This window comes from Neodiprion virginianus, chromosome 6 (genome assembly GCF_021901495.1).
Source record: "Neodiprion virginianus isolate iyNeoVirg1 chromosome 6, iyNeoVirg1.1, whole genome shotgun sequence".
NCBI classification, from domain to species: domain Eukaryota; kingdom Metazoa; phylum Arthropoda; class Insecta; order Hymenoptera; family Diprionidae; genus Neodiprion; species Neodiprion virginianus.
In genome coordinates this window covers 15,216,844-15,238,533 of record NC_060882.1, presented here as the reverse complement: position 1 = coordinate 15,238,533, position 21,690 = coordinate 15,216,844, and the positions used below count along the sequence as shown (strand labels likewise).

Sequence of the window (21,690 nt, the reverse complement as noted above, 5' to 3'; positions counted from 1 at the left end):
GAATTTAGATAGTATACGATGCGAACGGGAAAATAAATACGATCGAAACGACCCAGAAAAAAATCAAAACAAATATTCGAACACGAAAATTAGACGGATGGAAATACGAGGAAGAAATTACGACAGGTCTTATAGAAATAATCGTCGCGGAAATGACCCGGGGCCATATCAAAATAAACACCCGAGATACGAAAATAATATTCCGAATTCATTTGGGAATCTTAATATGCCGGACACTCGTTTCCCACCTCCAAGGCCGTCGTCTAATGGAGAAACGGCAATGCGAAATTCAAACAACCATTTAAACTAACAGGTGATGCGATGCCTTCGGGTCCTCCATCGCATCGACGGGGCTTCGATTTTTTGGAAGAATTACGGGTAGGAATCGAAGGAAACGAGGGCCTAGATATCAAGGAGGAAGAATTGACGTTATCTCAATGCCCTCATTTGAAAATAACGATAGGTGGTCAAAGTCAAGTAGCGCTTCTTGATACGGGTAGCCAAGTGACTGTTATTTCCGAGCTGTTTTATAATGTTTTGAAAGGAAAATTTGCTTTAAAAGAATTACCTGTGACCAATTTAGTTGTTTCTACCGCGATTGGAAAAAAAGCCACGATGATAAGGCGTCAAATTTTTTTGGAAATACGCGTTGAAGATATGACCATATCGGGTACGTTTCTGATCGTTCCGTATTTAACGTCGGATGTAATATTAAGCAATGATTGGCTTTTGAAAAATCAAGTGATATTAAATTATAAACAAGGGTTTATAGAAGTCCGCGACCGTCGTTTATCAAAGTCATCGATTATATTTGACGCTTGTGCGCCTGAAAAACTTGTTTGTTCCCGGAAAGACGATACGATCTATGTTTATGTGATAAAATCTCACGAGATTTCGGTTGAGAATGGACTGAACTACAATCAAGTTGTAGTTGACAAAAATGACGAGATCATTGATGAAAGCGATCTAAATAACGAAAACGTTGGCGCGAGTAAAACCAACGCGGATAAAAGCTCGAAGTTGTGCGATATTAGAGTACAAATTAAAAACCGTGAAAATACACTCGAAGAAAATTTATCGGCAAATATATGTGTTTTAGAAACGATGAAAAGTGAAGAAAATCATAATCGAAGTACAGCTGTGAAACAGACAAGTAATTTAAATGAATTCGCAAATATCGTGGAAAATGCCAAATCCCTTAGTGATGAACAAAAGAATAATTTTTATAACGTATTAATAAAATCGCAAACGCTATTCTCGGATAAAGCAGGATGCGCTAGGGGTTACGAACACCAACTAAAATTGACAACGAATAATCCGAGTATCCGACACTCGTATCCAATACCATTGCAAGTCCGAGAACCAACAGCTCGTGCGATAAAATAAATGATCTCGGAAGGAATTATTGAACGTGGAATTAGCCAGTTTTGCAATCCTCTCCGAATAGTTAAGAAGGTGGATGGGACAGTCAGAGTATGTTTGGATGCCAGATTTCTTAACAAAGCTATAGAGGATGATCACGAATCGCCGCCGTTAATTAACGAATTGTTACAGAAATACCATGGTTGTCAATGGTTCTCTAAGATGGATCTCACACACGGATATTGGCAAGTTCCATTACACAAAGATTCGAGACCTTATACTGCCTTTTTATTTGATTCTCACACATACCAATTTTGTCGAATCCCTTTTGGATTAAAAACAGCCGGAAGCGGGTTTATCCGTGCCCTGAGTTTTGCGTTGAAAAATGATTTTGACAAGTATGTGTCATGTTATATAGATGATATTCTGATTGGGACGAAAACCTTCGAAGAACACATCCGAGTAATGGAGGGGATATGTAAGCGTTTACTTGATTATAATTTTACACTTCGATTATCGAAGTGTCTATTTTTCCAAGAGAGCGTCCCCTTTCTTGCGTTTATGGTTTCTTCGAAAGGTATTGAGCCTGAACCTCAGAAATTAGAATCAATTTTGAAATTTGACGAACCTAAAAATAAAAAACAATTACAACAGTTTTTAGGCGGGTGTAATTATTATAAGCAATTCAACATAAAACACAGTAAATCGGTAGACCCTCTTAGAGAATTATTAACCAAAGACAAAGCGCGGGAATGGTCGCATAAACACTCAGATGCGTTCCAAAAAAATGAAAAAAGATTTTAGCAAATGCATTACGCTCAAACATGTGATCCCATTAACACCATTTAAAGTTCAAACGGATGCGAGTGATCGAGGAATAGCTGGAATACTGTACCAGATAGATGAAAACGAACAACATAACATTATTGCTGTGGTGAGTCGATGTTTATCGCGGTGTGAAATTAATTATACAACCACTGAAAAAGAGCTTTTAGCCATAGTTTATGCGGTTGAAAAATTTAGGGTTTATCTTATTGGAGTAAATTTTGAGATCGTTACGGATCATAAGAGTTTGACATTTTTAAGATCGTCAACATTTCAAAATGCTCGTATTATACGATGGAACCTTCTCCTGCAGCAATACTCGTTTACAGTGTCTTACTGTCGTGGCAGCGACAATACGGTAGCAGATTTCTTTAGTAGAAACCCCGAGGGTAAATTCGTGGAACAAATGCAAGAAAAAATCGTAATCTCGTCAATGGAACAATACTTTTTGCCTATAAGAGATACAGAGGAGACATCATTGATTTCAATTGCCATGTTGAAATATGATGCGAATTTGAAACGGAGTATCAAAACGTTGGGCGAATGGCAGCTTAAAGATCCATACATTAAGGGCAAAATTGATGCAATGGACGAGATAGGAGGGGAAGAATCAAGATTTATCATACACTCTGGCATTTTGTTCCACAGAAATAAGAACAGAGAAAATTGGAGAATAGTTATTCCAGAAAATATGCAACGACTTTTAATTGACGCTATTCATACGAAATTAGCGCATCCTGGGGTGTATAAAACGATTGGATATCTGAAACAATTTTATTATTGGCGTGGAATGGCGTCACAGGTTAAAAAATTCATTATGTGCTGCGATTTGTGCCAGCGCGTCAAATATTTAACAATATCAATGGAAGGGGAATATAATTGGGTTGCAACAACAAAGCCAAACGAACTCGTTACGGTGGATTTCTATGGTCCTTTGCCAACAGGACGAGGAGGAGTGCAATATATTTTTGTTATGTTAGATGCATTTTCAAAATTAGTCAGTCTGTTTCCAATGAAAAAAGCAACTACGCGCACGTGTTTGAAAAAAATAACGGAGTATTATATTCCAAAAATCGGAAAGCCTGAGCGAATATTATCCGATCACGGTAGTCAATTCATGTCTGAGGTGTGGAAAACGGAACTCCAAAAACTGGGAACTAAAACTCTTTTCAGCTCGATCAGGCATCCTCAGTCGAATCCAACGGAACGGGTTATGAGAGAGCTAGGCCGTTTGTTTAGAACTTTATGTGCTAAGAAACATACGAAATGGGCCGAAATGGTTCCACAAATTCAAGAATTTTTGAACGTTACTGTGCACCAAAGTACCGGTATGACACCTCAAGAATTGCATTTTGGCAAGCCGATAAAAGATGAAATTCATAAAATCATTCAATTTCCACAAAGTCACGATCCGTCTCATGAATATTTGATAACGCTGGCACGAGAAAATTTGAAGAAAAATTTTGAATATCGCAAAAACGGGCAACATAATATAACGAAGGTTCAATTATCGGTGGGAGATTTGGTTTTACTTAGAGTCAGACATTTGTCGAATGCGTTTGATAAAGTAATAAAAAAGTTTTTCCATCTATTCGAGGGTCCGTACAAAATTGGACGTCGTATTGGCGAAAATGCTTTTGTACTCGTCGATCCAAATAATGAACAGAAAGAAATAGGCACATATAATCGACGTAATCTCCGAAAATATTGCGTTGAAAGTAAATACAACTCTAGTTAATTTAAAAATAATTTAATTTAAAGTATTGTAAATATCGTGGTAGAAATATCATTGCTATGAATGTGACGACGGAAATCTATATGATCAAACAGATTCTGGAATGACAAGAGGAGATAGGTCTCCTTGACCCTTTTAAAACTTAACGCGGTCATTGAGGTTGTATGACAAGATCGTTTTTGAATTAGAATGTGTGTGAGTGGTGACCGTGTCCTGATTCGAGATGAAATATCTGCTTGTATATTTTTAATGTGTGGTATGCCGTACTGCGGAATGTGTGCGATTTGTATCAGAGGTCGAAAATATTTATTTGTATTTTTTTTTTTCTTTCCTCGGGCTGTATGCTTTGCTAAGACATGTTATGAGTAATTGAATATTGTTGTACATGACGAAAGAAAGCTCTGCCATAGGTTGTGTGTCGTCGGACGACCGAGGATATCGTGTTCCTAGACCGAACTCCTCCACTGGGCTACATGACCTTGGACGAATCTCATGTCCAGAATTAAAAGGCATCAACGATCTTTGAAGCACTGGAGCGGTTCGCGCTTTATGGTCAAGAATCATCGGTCCCTCGAGTCGTCACATCATAAATTGTCATCGCACTACTACAAAGGGTGTCGGATCGATCTAAGGTCGTTGTTCGACCAATGAATTTCCGATCGAGAATCAACATCGCTTTAAACGGACAGGTTAAGCCATTCATCCGGGTGTCATGCAGCACACCTCCTCCGAGATGCGTCGCATTACAGGAGGGGAATTGTAAGGTGATGAATCCAAAATTTTGAATTTGTCCGCGGTCAAAATCGAATCCTATAATCGAAGAATCCACCGATCCTCGATCTCTCATTTCCTCCCCTCGAATCACACTACCGAGTTCGCTTTCGCGAGCTCGGTCTCTTTGCTGTGGGACGTCGAAGGGACCGGTCATCCGCTCATCTCCCGGTAGGCGACTCAACGGAAACTGGCCAATACTTCAAACTAGATTTAACGTGGAGAATCTATTGAACTCATCGACTTCGATCCCGGATTCCAGTCCCAGGGCAGGAGCCAACGTGGGAGAAAAACGAGCGTCCTAGATAAGTTAAAATTTGAAGGATTGTTTATTTAAAAGTCTCATCGAACTCCAAGATAAATCCGAGAATGATGTATAAATTGGGATGAGTGTGTGTATGTATCTGTATGTGACGGTGTGTAACTGTAGGTGACTGTGTGTGAAAATAGGGCCTCATATGTTCAATAAAAATAAAACTAGTATAAATTGATTTTACAACTGTACAGAAAGATCAGGCGGGTTCCCGAACATTTAAACAAGAAAATAATTATTCAAAATTAGACTTTTTCATGGCAGCAAATGGACCGTGACTTTCGAAAACAATTGAAGAGGTCGTAAATCTCTCTATCTAATAAAAAAGTTTCAAACAAATGAACGTAGAAAAAGATTATAATAACAATAGTATAAAAAGATTATAATAACAATAGTAAAAAAAGATTATAATAACAATAGTATACGCATGAAGTTGGCGGTGGGGTGAGATCGCGAAAACAAAACAAAAAGCATCTAGCAAACCCTTTGACAGCTGTCATCGGCTGTTTATGACAGACAGTCTTTGACAAATATCTTTATAGGTATCTGTTTCTGACGCGCAAAAAATGAACATGCAAACGAAAATTATCAAGATGATTCGCGACAGGAATTGTCTTATTCGCGCTTTGGCGTATCCTGTATACGGCACTCAAGATCGACACGCAGAGGTGAGACTGAGTATCGTTTCAAATATAGTGGATAATTGGTCTACATTTGCGGGTTTTATTACAGGTAATGAGTCAAACGGTGCTGTTATTAGGTGACCTGGTGATTACAAATCACATATGAATAAAAATGCAATATATGCAGCTGCGGATATTTTTAAGATATGTTTAATCGTGTATCGCGAAGAACAAATTCATCCACACTGGATCGGATCACAAAATGGAACACAATTCTCGCTACTCTTCACCGGCGACGGAGACAGTGGACACTTTGATGTCTTGCAGAACCAAAATAAAATTCAGATAGTGAGTAATAAGTATGAAAAGTAACAATCAAATAATAGTAAATCTAAATATATCACCAAACAGTCAAAAGGACAGCCAGGATTTACGATGACAATGGAGAAAGGAGGAGTTTCAAGCAGCAGACAAGGCGATGAAGATGGTGGATGGTCGGAAGTATCACATAAGAAAGAGGAAAATAAAATTGTAAGTGCGAAGAACCAAATAAGCCATAGAATAATATCCATCAAATATTCGTATAACCAGGAAAGAGGACGACCAGGATCGATGTTGACCACAAGAGAAAGAGGTGTTTTGCGGAATGAACATCAACGCAAATATAGAGAAAATAATAATATAAACAAGGTGATTTTGGAGAATAACCAGCAGAGCGGCAGTAAAAATAATTCAACGAAGGGTGTCGAAGAATTAGAAGAATCGATTGCGATGATTGAAACGGAAAATAAATCGAGAGGACGACCAACCAATGTGATGGACATAGAAGAGCGAAAAATTAGACGACGGGAACAGCAGCGAAAATATAGGGAAGCGAACAAAAAATATCATACTGGCTTTTCAACCAACGAACAGAAAGGAGGAGTTTCAACCAGCAGACAAGGCGATGAAGATGGTGGATGGTCGGAAGTATCACAAAGGAAAAAGGAAAATAAAATTTTAAGTGCGAAGAACCAAATAAGCCAGAGAATAATAATAAACAAATATTCCTATAACCAGGCAAGAGGACGACCATGATCGATGTTGACCACAAGAGAAAGAGGTGTTTTACGGAGTGAACAGCAACATAAATATAGACAAAAAAATAATATAAAGAAGGTGATTTTGGAGAATAACGGGCAGAGCGCTAGCAAAAATAATTCAGCAAGTCAAGGAGATAGATAGATATCAATAGAGAAGGAACACCAATTTTCAACCAACGAATGGAAGCTTAGATTGATGAAAAAAAGAAAAGTAAGCACAGAAAGAATTGAAGTGGACAGCAAGTGCAGGACCTGTCATTAAATCAACATGAAGGAATTCGCCTGTCTATTAGACAATGCGTAAGGAAATAGTGAGGCGCGAAGCGCCGAACAACGAGGCGCGCAGCGCCGAGTGCCCGAGGCGCGTAGCGTCGAGATGGGGTTGGCGCGCGAAGCGCGCAGGGGCGAAGCCCCTAGTGCTGGGAAAAAAGTGAAATCACCTACGCATCCGATGAACATTATTCTTGTTATGAGTCTTATAAAAATGTTAGCTAGCCGCAACTTCGGGGACAAAATCATGAATTAATTACCGTTACGACTCATAACTTCCGGTCTCGAGGTGAGGTTATGCACTTGATAGCTGGCAAATTGACGTTGCCAAATTAACAAGTAAACTAGTCAAATTTATACTAATAACCATATTTTTTTTCATTCAACAACTAATTACAATAAACTAATTCATCATTTACATTAATTTTTTAATCTACACATTTTAAGGGGATTATCACATCAATCCGCAATGATAAAAATATACTACAGTTGTTCAATACACGCGTGGTCAGCATGATCTCATTAATGAAGGCGTAATGGGATTTGGGGAGGAAACAAAGTGAAGGTAAAGGCATGTAGAATTGTCAGATGAATGTCCGTAAGTTTGTTTTTTCCAAATATTGAAGCACTCATGAACATATACTATTCAAATTTTTGTGACTGAATAACGTCTGGATTTCACAGAACGTCAATAAGAAAAGTGTTGAAAGAATTCTGTGAATCATACTTTTGTTGATTGTTTAGCAGAGTGCACTACAATTGGAATGAAATTAATAATATTCCAAACTATTCTTGGAACAGGATAATAAGCATGAACATTTAACTTGGTATTCAGCAAGAAAAATTAATGCACTCGTTTTCGGGGGGCACCACGAGAAGGCAATCAACACCACCCCCCGTTCCCGTATTTAAATTTTTGGGTTAAATATAGAAACATTACGTATAGAGCCAGTGATTCGCCAGTTAAATTATTATAGCATGTAAACTAGCTAGCCATTAGGGCTATATGCCATTTTCCGATATTCAACCAAAAAATTTATATACGGGTTGAAGCGCAGCTCGCAGAGCCTCTGTTAATTGCCAGGTACGACTTCAAACCAAAAAAAAGGAAATACATGAAGCGCAGCTCATAGAGCCTCTGGCAATCGGCAGGTACGACTTCAAACCAAAAAAAAAGGAAATACATGAAGCGCAGCTCATAGAGCCTCTGGCAATCGCCAGATACGACTTCAAACCAAAAAAAAAGGAAATACATGAAGTGCAGCTCATCGAGCCTCTGGCAATCGCCAGGTACGACTTCAAACCAAAAAAAAAGGAAATACATGAAGCGCAGCTCATAGAGCCTCTGGCAATCGCCAGGTACGACTTCAATAAGAGAATACTTAAGCGCAACTCACTGAGCCTCCCCGGGTACGTCTTCACAACAGAAAGTGTCATGAAGCGCAGCTATGGAGCCTCCGGTTGACGTCAGGGTACATCTTCGCATTGAGAGCTTTCGATTCAATTTAAACACCTTTAATTTTTTGTAACTTACTGTTCAGCTTGTGTATAGTACGAGATGATCCGGACTGTCGTACTGCCCGATTGTTGAATGTAGTCTGAGCAAAAACCTTCACTTTGACCATAAAGCGTAGAAGCTCTATGCGATGCTGAAGGCATTCATCACCTTCGTGAAACCAGTCAGGATACAATCTGGCAGTATCTGTAATAATATCATCTATAAGATTGATCAAAAGACCTTCGCAAGCCCAGTGCGTCTTCCACAATCTATAAAAAGCTTCGAGTTGCGATCTGACGATGCTTTCGAACTTGTCTGTGGGCCGGCTCAGATATGACACCGATGGCGCATCAGCGTCAGCATGTTCATATTCCCGAAGTTCAGTATACACCTCATTCGGCGATGACACTTCCATCGGAGTTTTAAGGGTTTCAAAACGACATCGATCGCACGGAAATTTGCGCAGGTTGCGCTGAGCTACGTAACCAACAAAATAATTGATTGCACAAAGTTCGTATCTCGGTAACTTCGTTTCTTTCGACGTCTCCGCATTCGCCATTTCTGTTTCCTGCTCTTGCCTCAGAGCTTCCACAGCATTTTCAACTTCTGCCGTATCCTCGTCGAATTCGTGTTCGGTGGGATCCGCAGGCATACTCTCTGGCGTATCGAAAGCCCGAGCTACCATCGTGCAGGGTTCTATCAAAGCAACGGCGTCAGGACATTGTACATTTCCTCTGCTGCCGCTGCCGATGTATCCGGTAGAAAGGATGTGTCTCAGAGACAAGCGAACCATCCGAGCCGTGGGATTTGGGTTGTGACCACCTCGCTGGCGAAATTTCGAGAAGAGGTGTTCGACGGAATCTTGGTTGCACAGTCCGGCTGCCAACTCGAATCCGGGATACTTCTCTTTTATCGTCGTATACGTAAGTAGAATAGCTCTTACTGTCAGAGGCAGACCTCTCAGACAAGGCACCTTTTTCATTACCGGTGGTTGCGAAGTATTTTCAGCCGTCCCCTTTCTCCTTGGGTCAGCAATCGTCCATTCCGAAGAAAACTTCACGAACTCTGTCAGCGTTTCCTCGATGTCGGAATTCTTGTCGGCAAGCGGACGCTTATCAGGATTTCGGCACAAAAGCTCATAGGCATTGCATGAATCGATGACTTTATTCATACGCTCAGCAAAAGCTGCGCTAGCCTGCCACGTTTCCGTGTTGAGCCCGTGCGGATCCTTGCCTGCAGTTGTTATTGCCGCTGCAAAACTTGAAAAGCACGCTTAACGTTCATCGCCTGAAAGGACGATGGAAACAAGTGCGCCTCGGAGATGTGAGAGAGTAGATTCGAGGTAGTACTGCAGTTATCGTATCTCCAAGTTTTTACAAAATCTTCGTACGAAGCGATAATCTGACCCCTCCAGTACAGTATTTTGTGTGTTCGCAACGTGCTCAAAAGACGTTTTATCAAATGAGGAAAGTCGAATGACGCAAAGTAATTTCGGCCACCGCTCATAAAGTACGGACTCTCCTCTTACACTTTTAAACAAGAATTGAACAATTTTTGGTTCGAGGGACCCTGATCACATGTCACGAGGTGAATTACGGCTCCAGCTTCATGCAATCGACGGAGGCATTCATCGACCAAGGTATGAATCTCCTCGGCCTTCATGCCAGTACCGGGAAGAAAATACGCGAGTTGTTGACGCCATGATTGATTTGCGTTCAAACTGTCGACGCAAAAAACGAAGACGTAGCGCGCGCGTTCATCCCTTCGACCGAGTGGGCCGAGATCAACCAGACCTTCGATGCAATCGAATTTCTCCGAATATTCTTCAAATTGTTTGATTGTCATCTCGTCCCATTTTAGAGCGCATACCCTATTTTCGATAGGCAACTCTTCAATTTTGACTTTCAACTTCTGGAATATGAAATCGCAGAAGCCGGGTTTTATGTCAACCTCCGAGATCCAATTGCGCACGGTACTTTCCGCCGGAAACATGCATCCTGCATCTCTCAAACGCGTATACGCAGACGCTGAGTAATAAAAAAGCTGCTTTGCAAGATCTTTTTCTTCCTCCGAGTAAGGAGTATTTTTCCGGTGCAATTGGAGCTTCATCATCGTTCTTGCTGCCGGCCGCAAACTCTTTTGCTGATCAAGAAAACTATCGAGGGACAATTTTTTTCTCTCCACGCGTGCACCTGTCCTCAAAGCTCGTTTCAGCTTCTGACGGAGTTGTCGAATCGTTTTCGTCTTCGATGCATTTTCCCGTATCAAAGCGGCATTTTGTTTACGCAGATGACGCAACACTTTTGCATGAAGTGACAGATCACCCACACATGACATGTGTCCCTCAGGCGTCTGACATGCAGGGTTACTATCATCGGGTTGCGGTTCTACGCTCATCCACGTGCAATTTTCGTCATCCGAATCAGCAAAGCTCACCACTGTCTTCCTATACTTACGCGCATGCTCCGAAACGTGCAAATCTTCTTCACCTACGCCCGTAGGCACACACGCCGATGCCGACGAGTGAACCGTATCAAAGGCGGACTCACCTGTGCTTTGTACCTCTACAGAGTCACAAGGCATAACAAGCACCGTTTCCGTCAAACCCGAGGAAACGGTACCCGCCGGTACGACAGAGTGGTTCGCCGCAAACGCGGAAATGAACGACACCGGTTCATCGGCAGAATCGTTGAGAATCAACGACTCGAACTCGACCGGGTGCGGCATTGCAAGAGAAATTGCATCACTTACCATTGTACGGACTGCGCAATCATCCACTGGACCTTCCACATATGTGGATGAAGTTCGGACTTCCGGGTTGGCCTTCGAATCGTCAACACTCTCGAGAAACATAAGAGGAATCGCCTGTTGCGAAAGTCTGTTGCCAATGAAGTACATCGGGCTGAAATGCTCCCGGCATAATCCCCACGTCCGTAATGTTTCCGGTGATAAAGTCAGCAAGTACTTATTGCCTGCGATTTCGGAAAAAATGTACCTGTATTAACAAATGACTCATCTGCGCCAAACCGCGCCGTGTGAATATATTGACTTTGAAACTCGATAGAAGAATTTTTTTTTCCTACCAAAAGTGAGTTTTGGTGATAATTTTGAGTACTTTGCGATAAGGTAAAAATCAGTAAAAAAAAAGACATTCTGCAGATGCGAAGAACATTTTTTGTTGTCATCGTAAAGTGAAAAAGTTTAAAATCAATCGTTTAAAAAAATGTTGTTCAGAAAACCTTCAGAAAACTTTATTTCTTCTACTATGAAATTAATGTAAATATATTTGCAAGCAAGTGCAATGATTTTTTTTTTAATTGTCTCTTTGCGAAAATTTCTGTTTTCGAGAATTCATATAGGTTTAATTTCTGATCGTTTAATACCCCGCATACTTCTTAGATGCAACACGGAATATTTCTCCTAACATATATCAAAAATTCACCCTTCACGATTTTACCAAAATTATAAAAATTGAATTTAAAATGGAGTGAAAATTCTGAACAATTTCATACATATTCAGAGAAAAGAACAAATTCATTCTATAATATAAGAAAGGAACATGAACGGAAATTTGTTCAACAATTTTTTCCCACCACAATTTTTTTACAAGTTTTTTGCATTATCAAGAAACACGGCATACGTTTCTCGGCAGACGTCTGCCACAGGGCAGACGTTTCTCATGATGCATGAAAGCACTCATTTTTCATTTAGGAAATGAAATTTAAAAAAAAAAAATTTGTATGCTTGATAGAATCGAAAAAAAATAAAAAAAAATTTTGTTAAAAAATTAAGAAATAAATATACCAAGCATTCTTCAGTACATCCTTTTTCGCATAGCGTTAGTTATTTTGGATTTCACTGTTCTCCGAGATTCTTGCACTTTTCCATTTCGAGAAAAAATGCGAATAATTACAATGCAACACTTACCGGTATTTTTTACCCACGCATCAAGGCGGCAATCTCCTGCCACAGGAAATCTGTATAGTTTTGTTCCCGTAAATTTAGAATTCTTACAACCACGGTAAGCGCAGAGATCGCGCGCACGTTGCGGTTTGTTTTTATCCATTTTTGTATGTTTTTCGACGCAGCAAAGCACATACAGAAGTCACTCCCTTATTACGAGATTACGATGTAGAGCATTCGTAACACGAGTTGCGACTGACGATCGAAAAATTGCTAGCTAGATTTGGGGGAAGCCGTGATCGCATACAATGTAATACATTGTAAACTTCGTCGTTTCGGGATATATTTCGAGATATACATGCAAATTTTCTCATAAATAATTGAATCGAGAGTCGACCGGCGAAGTCGAAGTATAATGCAAAAAACAATAAGCCGAGTCGATTGTGATAAAAAAAAAATCAATGAGCTTTCAATTTTTGGATCCAACATTTTCGGTGGGTAAACGACCAAAGGGGGGTATATTAGGGTGCTTTTTTTCGACTATTTTTTTCTTCGGTCCCATCAGGAAATTTTTTTGGAAAGACAAAAAAAAAAATTCCCTGAAAGTTTGAGCCGTTCATATTAATATTAAGTCCTAGACCAAGGCGTGTAAAGATTTCCCATTGAAAATACACGGAAACTCGGATTTTTTATCTTTAAATTTCTGTAGCTCAGCGGCATTTAATGGCATTGCTTTGACCATAGACAAGTATTTCTCAGAATTAAACGCTCTACAAAAGTGCCCATTGCGTAAAAGTCGTAACTCACACCGGCGTGGTAGTACGGGCCACTAAACCTAATTTTTCCATGAAATTCGCGTTTTTTCGCATTTATCTCGTAAACGACAAGAGATACAGAAAATTATTATTAAAAAACAATACATGTGTTTTTAGTAATCTCTATTTTCCATTACTGTCAGAACTTTTCCTCATTAAAAAAACATACGCCCATTTTATATCAGTCTTGACGAGTATTTCTTAAGAATTTTGAGAGATGCGAGATCGGAACGACAAAATTATTTCAGTAGCAACAATGTATGGACCCCTCCCCTTTTCTGATATAGGCAGCCAGTTAAGAGGCTTCACAGTGTTCAGTTTAGTGCCAGCTCTCGAGGTATCAAGATGGTAAGTAAATAACATAATTATTTTACATGTATGGAAAAACCGGCAGGTTTGACGCTCGTCTATTTACTTAGATTAAGAAGAGAAATAAAGGGAAGGACCTGTAGTTGTATTTTATACTTTATTTAATTTTCCTTGAATTGGCAAACGTTTTTATTTTTGATTGTATAGGAAGATGTGTGGGGAATTCCCTTCTCATGCCCAAGAATATAGTACACATTTTCGATTATTTTTTTTTTTTTTTCTTTTGGGAAAACATTTTCCTCAATTTCCAAATATCCTTAATTTTTTGGTATTCAAATCGATTCTTAACAATTTTGCGCACAGGTGGGATTTTTTAAATAATTTTTTCCGTAATCCTGAAGATATTTCCTATCTGAGACCACTGTCAATAGGCAAGATTCCGGAAATCATAAAATTCCCTTTTTTTCTGATTAAAAAGAAAATCACTGACCTATAAGGCCACTAAAAGCTCGAAATGAAAATCTGAAAAAATTAGAGATGGTTTTTTATATTCGAAGCCATTAACGTAAAAAATCCATTTAACGACCATCCTAATAGATATATATTGTATATGGGGCATTCCACGTCAAATTTACAACCCATGCACCTCACCCTCTTCGATTTTGATCATTGTATGATGTTGCAGCTACGATTTCAACCGACTTAAAACAGTGTCGGAATTTTTTGCAGATTTCTTTAGCCACCACTGAAATAGAAAAAAACTGAAAAACCAATTCCGAAAACGCTTCTTTTAAAATTCTGAAAAAATTCACACTGATTTTATAATTAAAAATATGATTTGTAAGCACGATACGATAATCAGTGTGAATTTGTTCAGATTTTTAAAAATGTCGTTCTCGAAATTGGTTTTCCGTTTTTTTTTTAAATTTCACCAGTGGCTAAAAAAATCTGAAAAAAATTCCGAGACTCTTGTGGGTCGGTTGCAAGATCCTGCTAACAAATTATCAAAATGAGAGGAGGTGAGGTACATTGGTTGCAATTTGATGTGGAATGCCCCATAGATATTAGATTGGTCGTTAAATTGCTTTTTTGCAATTTCAATGTTAGATTGTGGTAGATCGGCTTTAACTATATAAAAAAAAATTTTTAATCTCTTTCAGATTTTTATTTTGAGCGAAGAGAATTACGGGCCAGCAGGGTCACTAAGGGCTCAAAATAAAAAATTTTAAAAATTAGAGATTTAAAAAAAATATTTTTCAAGCTGATCTACGACCATCCAACATTGAAATTCCAAAAAAAGCCATCTAACGACCACCCTTGTGTACATAGTAAAACGAAAGTAATTTTCAGACGAACGGTAAAATCGCTAACCCGCGTACGCAAAATCGTAAGAGTTGAGAAAGAATATCCTGTATCAACATTTCAGTATGCGTTGTCGATTAGCATTTTAATCGTTCATAGGACGAAACAATGGCAGTCGTAATAAACTGAATGCTGCAAACAGAATTATCGCATATTCCTTGTCTTATGTACAGACGAATCCTGTTGACAATTTGGCGACGGAGATGGAGGCGTTAAACCGGATCGTCAACCAGGACGAAATGTGAGTACGCGCACAAATCGCTTTGGAAATCCCGAATCAGCGTTTGTTGGTAACCGTTCAACAATCATGTCATCAAATATTCACATCGGAATCTAATAAATTGTAGGAGATGCATTTTTTTTAAACAAAAAAAAATATTTCCTAAACAACGCTTCCGACAATTTGTTACATACCAATTTCAATTTTTCTAACACGCCGATTGAAGCATTTCGAACAATCTATCGTTTCGGATTGTAGATACGACTTTTGTTTCCATAAATAAAAAAATGTTAAGGCCTCTATGCAGAGTCCCCCTTCCTCAATAACAATTGACCCGACATGTTCGCATCCCGACTTATTCCGGTCTTATTCCCTACACCCCATCTGTACAAAGAATATTTTATTCATTGCAGGATGGATGAAAGTACAACGCCTCAACCTGGTGTTGCCTCGGACAGCGCGGAGGTCCCAAAAACTCCGAATCGTAAGTACTTGTGTGATGCATGCGGTGCGCTTTTTTACTCACCATTTCAATATCGGCATTCCAAACATACAGTGGAGCCTTACACATAGCTTACACAGACAATGCTGGAGAAGGTTGTAAGTTTTCCATTCGGTATTGTGAAAGAGTAAGAGGTATAGCAAGCCCTGCTCGCGGATGGATACTTTATGCAATTTGCATATTTAGATTGTTTTTTTAATAAAAAGAATACACTTATTTTGTTACCAACTTTAGTAAATCTTCGGCCAAATGTGTAGATTCAGTAAAAGAATCGTCAGAATGCAGTCGTGTAGGGTTGTGGACTCTAAAAAAAACATTGTACAGTCGCATGATTTGATTTAGATTTTACTTTTTGAGTCCAGAACTCTAGGCGGGCCCGATCTGGTGATTTTTTATGGAATCTTACGGAAAAGTGGTCTGTCTGGAGAAAACTATTTAAAAAAAATTGTTTCATGGAAAATAGAGTTTACAGGGCCGTCAAAATTATGATGCCAATGTTATTAAAAAGAAGATCGAAAACTACAACTTTTACTTTCAATTTTTTTTTTACAAATACTTCAAAGAAAGTTAAAAAGAAATCGGGTGAAGTCGTATAGGACCTTATATGGTTTTTTTTTTAATTTTCCACGCGGACCAGCGTAGATGATTGTAGTGGACTGCAATAGGTTACTCTCAGTTGTGTTGTTCTGCTTTTACAGCTACCCCGAACGAAAATAAGAAAAAAAAAAAAAATTGGCGATGGTGGGACAAAAAAAAGGCCAGAAAACAAAAGGAAAAAACGTCCGCATCTGCGTCAGATACTCCACAACTATATAAGGTGGCCAGATCCACCTCGAACAAGCGGGACAAGCGAGTGTCTCGGAATCCGCGGTTCCGAAAGCAGACTGACGGTCCGTCAAAGCAGACGTCTTCGGACCCGCGGACGACGGAGGAACGAGCGTTAGCAGTAGTGGTGAACACTATACTCAATCGCATGTAACCAAAATTTATGCAGTAAAAATAAAAACCATACAAAAAAGACTAATAATAATCCATTATATTAACGTCCATGATATATCATACAAACAACAGGAATTAACAGGAACTTGGACTATTGATAAACGCAAATCATTGATTCCGCAACGTTTCGACCATTTTATTTGGCCTTCTTCAGGCGTCTATAAACATACATATAAATACAAAATATTTTAAACACAACGCATAATACATATAACAAGATTATACAATTAATAGCAAATAAATTTACCTCAATTTATAAGCGTAAACAATATAAATCTTCTTATACAACTTCATTAGCTCATCATAAATAATTAACAAAATTCAAAATTAATTAAAAAAAACGCAGCTAACAAAACCGACTTGTACATGTAAATAAACTGTCGACCGCAGTCAACCTCAAAATATACATCAATGAGGAAACAGTAAGCGAATGAAGCGCCCTTGTTTCCCACATTCACCGCCGCGGGAATTCAAAACAATACTCTAAAACATTTCTACAATATCTGAGTCAAAACAAAAATTAAATACATTAAAATAGTCTAAACATTCAAAATAAAGTAAAACTAACGTGCGTCACCAAGATAATCGTTATAAACCGATAAAATCTCGTTGTACATTGCACTCAGATTCTGGGTGTCAGTACGCTTGTTTACCGTGTCATTAAGTTTAATCCAAACCATTTCACTAACCGATCTTTTTAACCAGTTATTCTCTAAATCTAAGATCTTCGCTTTGTCAAAATCAAACCCATGACCCGAGTCGAAGTAATGTGCGGCCAGCGCTGTTTTGTTCTCATCCAAGATTTTAACATTCCTACAACTATTCTTATGTTGGTAAATCCTATTTTTTAAATACTGTTTGGTTTGACCCACATAACAAAGTCCACAAGAGCACGGGATCTTGTACACTACACCTGCTCTTTGATCCTGCTGCACTGGATCCTTTAACTTAGTGTATAATGATTTTATTTTATACACGTTATAATAAGCCAGCTTTACATTAGTACCTGTAAAACAACTATTAATTTTGTGTGACAAGCCCGGAACAAAAGGAAAACGGCAGTACTTGATGAAATTCGTAGGACGAACTCCACCAACCCCACCATTTGCTTTATTCTCTTTAAACTTAATGATAGCTGCACGAACAAACGATCTTGGATAACTGTTATTAGTTAACAACATCTCAATTTTTTGATAATTGTCCTCATGATACTCCTCGCTGCTAAGTCTAAACATTCTATCCAGTAAACCATGAATCATTCCCACTTTCTGTGACATTGGGTGGTTGGAACAGAAATTCAAAATTCTTCCTGAACTAGTTGGTTTGGTGTACCAATTAGTCTTCAAATGGTTGTTGGATCTTTCAACCATGATATCTAGGAATGGAATACAACCAGTCTGTTCCACTTCCATGGTGAACTGGATATTCTCTTCAAAGCTATTAAACAACTCCAAGACTCTGTTTAATTCCGTCTCAGGGACTGCAGCGATAGTATCATCTACGTACAATTTAATAAACGCAATGTTAAACGGGAGGACCGTAATTATCTGTTGTAACACATAATTCATAACAATATTGGCCAACACCGGACTAGCTGGATTGCCCATACTACAACCTTCAACCTGTCTGTACAACACCCCATTATACGTAAAATAACTGGTTTCAAAACAAAACTCTATAAGTTTAATAAGCAAATATTTAGGAACTTTAACTAAATGTTTGATGTTGTCCCAAGATTCATTAATGACCTTCAATACTAAATCCTTACGGATATTTGTAAACAACGAGACTACGTCAAGTGATATCAATCTATAATCACTATGTAATTCAACGTCTCTAATAAAATCAACGAATTGAAAAGAATTTAATAAATTAAAACTAAAAGTATCCACAACCGGTGTCAAAATTTCATGTACAACTCGCGACAACTTATAGCTAGGAGATTGTATGCAACTCACTACCGGACGTAACTTGCAAGTTGGTTTGTGCGTCTTACGTAGTCCATATATCCGTGGTGCTCGAGTATAGCTCGACCGAAGGTTCTTCTCTTCAGCTTCGTCAATCACACCCGAAGATGCTAGCTCCGCCACCAGGTTATTGGCTCTTTTTTGGTACGTGAGAGTTGGATCTCTATGAAGAGGTAGGTAAGTTGTCCTGTCACTAATTAGTGCGCTCATCTCTCTCTCGTACTCTTCTCGGAACATGATGACAGTTGAGTTCCCCTTGTCTGATCTTGATACTACTAAATCTTCATTTTCTCTCAAAAACTTTTTTGTAACGGTTAAATCTTTATTTAACATTAGACGGTCTTCAGAACGTGATTGTCCCTTACAAAAATTGGATAAAATGTTGATACTTTTAGATCTCAGATTTTCTTTCACTGCGGATAAGTCAGCCTCATTACAATTGTCTAACTTTACTGCACTGATGCAATACTCTAGATCTTTAATAACTTCAGGAACTATAGTGATCTTATTTTGGATCTGTAGCCCAAAGTTTGGCTCCAGGCTTAGCGTTCTGTAAACTTGTTTGGGGAGTTCTCTATTAGTGTAATTAAAAACACATTTGTTTGCATCCGGTAACCTGATGCCATTTAAACGTTGTTGTACCAACTCCTCCAACTTCTTCATGTTAACCTCTTTAATCCTCGTAAAGATTTTTGAAAACCTCACCTTGTTCACAGATTTACAATTGTCAAACAAGGGCTGTGGTATTAAACTCTTCAGTTGGTTACATATCTCTCCCAGCTCTTCATTCACTTTCTGTAGCTTCCAAATAGTAATTTTAATTTCAACGTTCAACACTGACTTCTGAAAATTATGTATGAGCTTGTCCCCGAGATTCTTGAAAGGATGGTATTCAAGAGTCAAGGAATATGTGCACTTCAGGTTGTTACTAATATGCTTGGGAATTACCTTGTTGGAGCGACATTGGAGTAAAAAGACTCTTCTGTTCAGCAAACCAGCACGTGTGGATGTCAATTTTGCCCAAGATTTAATTAGGTGAAGTGCTCTGTCTCCATATGTATGCTTAACGAAGTTGAAAAATCCCCCAGGTAAACTATCCATTATATTAACGTCCATGATATATCATACAAACAACAGGAATTAACAGGAACTTGGACTATTGATAAACGCAAATCATTGATTCCGCAACGTTTCGACCATTTTATTTGGCCTTCTTCAGGCGTCTATAAACATACATATAAATACAAAATATTTTAAACAAATATTCCTAAATATTTGCTTATTAAACTTATAGAGTTTTGTTTTGAAACCAGTTATTTTACGTATAATGGGGTGTTGTACAGACAGGTTGAAGGTTGTAGTATGGGCAATCCAGCTAGTCCGGTGTTGGCCAATATTGTTATGAATTATGTGTTACAACAGATAATTACGGTCCTCCCGTTTAACATTGCGTTTATTAAATTGTACGTAGATGATACTATCGCTGCAGTCCCTGAGACGGAATTAAACAGAGTCTTGGAGTTGTTTAATAGCTTTGAAGAGAATATCCAGTTCACCATGGAAGTGGAACAGAATGGTTGTATTCCATTCCTAGATATCATGGTTGAAAGATCCAACAACCATTTGAAGACTAATTGGTACACAAAACCAACTAGTTCAGGAAGAATTTTGAATTTCTGTTCCAACCACCCAATGTCACAGAAAGTGGGAATGATTCATGGTTTACTGGATAGAATGTTTAGACTTAGCAGCGAGGAGTATCATGAGGACAATTATCAAAAAATTGAGATGTTGTTAACTAATAACAGTTATCCAAGATCGTTTGTTCGTGCAGCTATCATTAAGTTTAAAGAGAATAAAGCAAATGGTGGGGTTGGTGGAGTTCGTCCTACGAATTTCATCAAGTACTGCCGTTTTCCTTTTGTTCCGGGCTTGTCACACAAAATTAATAGTTGTTTTACAGGTACTAATGTAAAGCTGGCTTATTATAACGTGTATAAAATAAAATCATTATACACTAAGTTAAAGGATCCAGTGCAGCAGGATCAAAGAGCAGGTGTAGTGTACAAGATCCCGTGCTCTTGTGGACTTTGTTATGTGGGTCAAACCAAACAGTATTTAAAAAATAGGATTTACCAACATAAGAATAGTTGTAGGAATGTTAAAATCTTGGATGAGAACAAAACAGCGCTGGCCGCACATTACTTCGACTCGGGTCATGGGTTTGATTTTGACAAAGCGAAGATCTTAGATTTAGAGAATAACTGGTTAAAAAGATCGGTTAGTGAAATGGTTTGGATTAAACTTAATGACACGGTAAACAAGCGTACTGACACCCAGAATCTGAGTGCAATGTACAACGAGATTTTATCGGTTTATAACGATTATCTTGGTGACGCACGTTAGTTTTACTTTATTTTGAATGTTTAGACTATTTTAATGTATTTAATTTTTGTTTTGACTCAGATATTGTAGAAATGTTTTAGAGTATTGTTTTGAATTCCCGCGGCGGTGAATGTGGGAAACAAGGGCGCTTCATTCGCTTACTGTTTCCTCATTGATGTATATTTTGAGGTTGACTGCGGTCGACAGTTTATTTACATGTACAAGTCGGTTTTGTTAGCTGCGTTTTTTTTAATTAATTTTGAATTTTGTTAATTATTTATGATGAGCTAATGAAGTTGTATAAGAAGATTTATATTGTTTACGCTTATAAATTGAGGTAAATTTATTTGCTATTAATTGTATAATCTTGTTATATGTATTATGCGTTGTGTTTAAAATATTTTGTATTTATATGTATGTTTATAGACGCCTGAAGAAGGCCAAATAAAATGGTCGAAACGTTGCGGAATCAATGATTTGCGTTTATCAATAGTCCAAGTTCCTGTTAATTCCTGTTGTTTGTACTAATAATAATAATGATGATATTCCTGATAGTAATAAGAATAATAATAATATTGGGTAATGACAACATTTATTCTATTTTCTGACGTACGTTCGTTGATTGTTTGGCCAAGTGCACGTCTTCCTAGAGATTGTTCTGTTTGAAATGACAGCACAAGGAGTGGACATGGTGCATTCGACTCCATGTTGACCATTATCCCAACACAACCAGCTTTCGTGCGACATTC

General features: G+C 38.3%; 2 protein-coding genes and 1 long non-coding RNA gene across 3 annotated transcripts; 2 read left to right on the top strand and 1 right to left on the bottom strand.

Annotated features, from left to right (window-relative positions):
* The first annotated feature begins 15,023 nt into the window (after positions 1-15,023).
* On the top strand, positions 15,024-16,347 carry LOC124306631 (uncharacterized). The gene is made up of 3 exons (XR_006908653.1): positions 15,024-15,109; positions 15,502-15,572; positions 16,289-16,347. It is a non-coding gene; the product is annotated as an uncharacterized LOC124306631 (long non-coding RNA).
* A 725-nt stretch (positions 16,348-17,072) lies between these two features.
* LOC124307959 (uncharacterized) lies at positions 17,073-19,801 on the bottom strand. Its single transcript, XM_046770208.1, has 4 exons — positions 19,505-19,801; positions 17,655-19,399; positions 17,158-17,429; positions 17,073-17,092 (listed from the first exon to the last, which is right to left on the bottom strand). The coding sequence occupies exons 1-4, from the start codon at positions 19,670-19,672 to the stop codon at positions 17,073-17,075; spliced, it is 2,205 nt and encodes a 734-aa protein (XP_046626164.1). The 5' UTR covers positions 19,673-19,801.
* A 117-nt stretch (positions 19,802-19,918) lies between these two features.
* On the top strand, positions 19,919-20,962 carry LOC124307958 (uncharacterized). The gene has a single exon (XM_046770207.1). The coding sequence runs from the start codon at positions 19,919-19,921 to the stop codon at positions 20,960-20,962; it is 1,044 nt and encodes a 347-aa protein (XP_046626163.1).
* Positions 20,963-21,690: the final 728 nt, after the last annotated feature.

Coding starts and splice junctions, on each gene's coding strand:
- LOC124307959 (XM_046770208.1), bottom strand. CDS start 19,672: ATGGACGTTAATATAATGGATAGTTTACCTGGGGGATTTTTCAACTTC. Junction 19,400..19,504: donor TCCAATGTCGCTCCAACAAG/GTAATTCCCAAG, acceptor CATAATTTTCAG/AAGTCAGTGTTGAACGTTGA. Junction 17,430..17,654: donor CGTCCTACGAATTTCATCAA/GTACTGCCGTTT, acceptor TTTAAAAAATAG/GATTTACCAACATAAGAATA.
- LOC124307958 (XM_046770207.1), top strand. CDS start 19,919: ATGGGCAATCCAGCTAGTCCGGTGTTGGCCAATATTGTTATGAATTAT.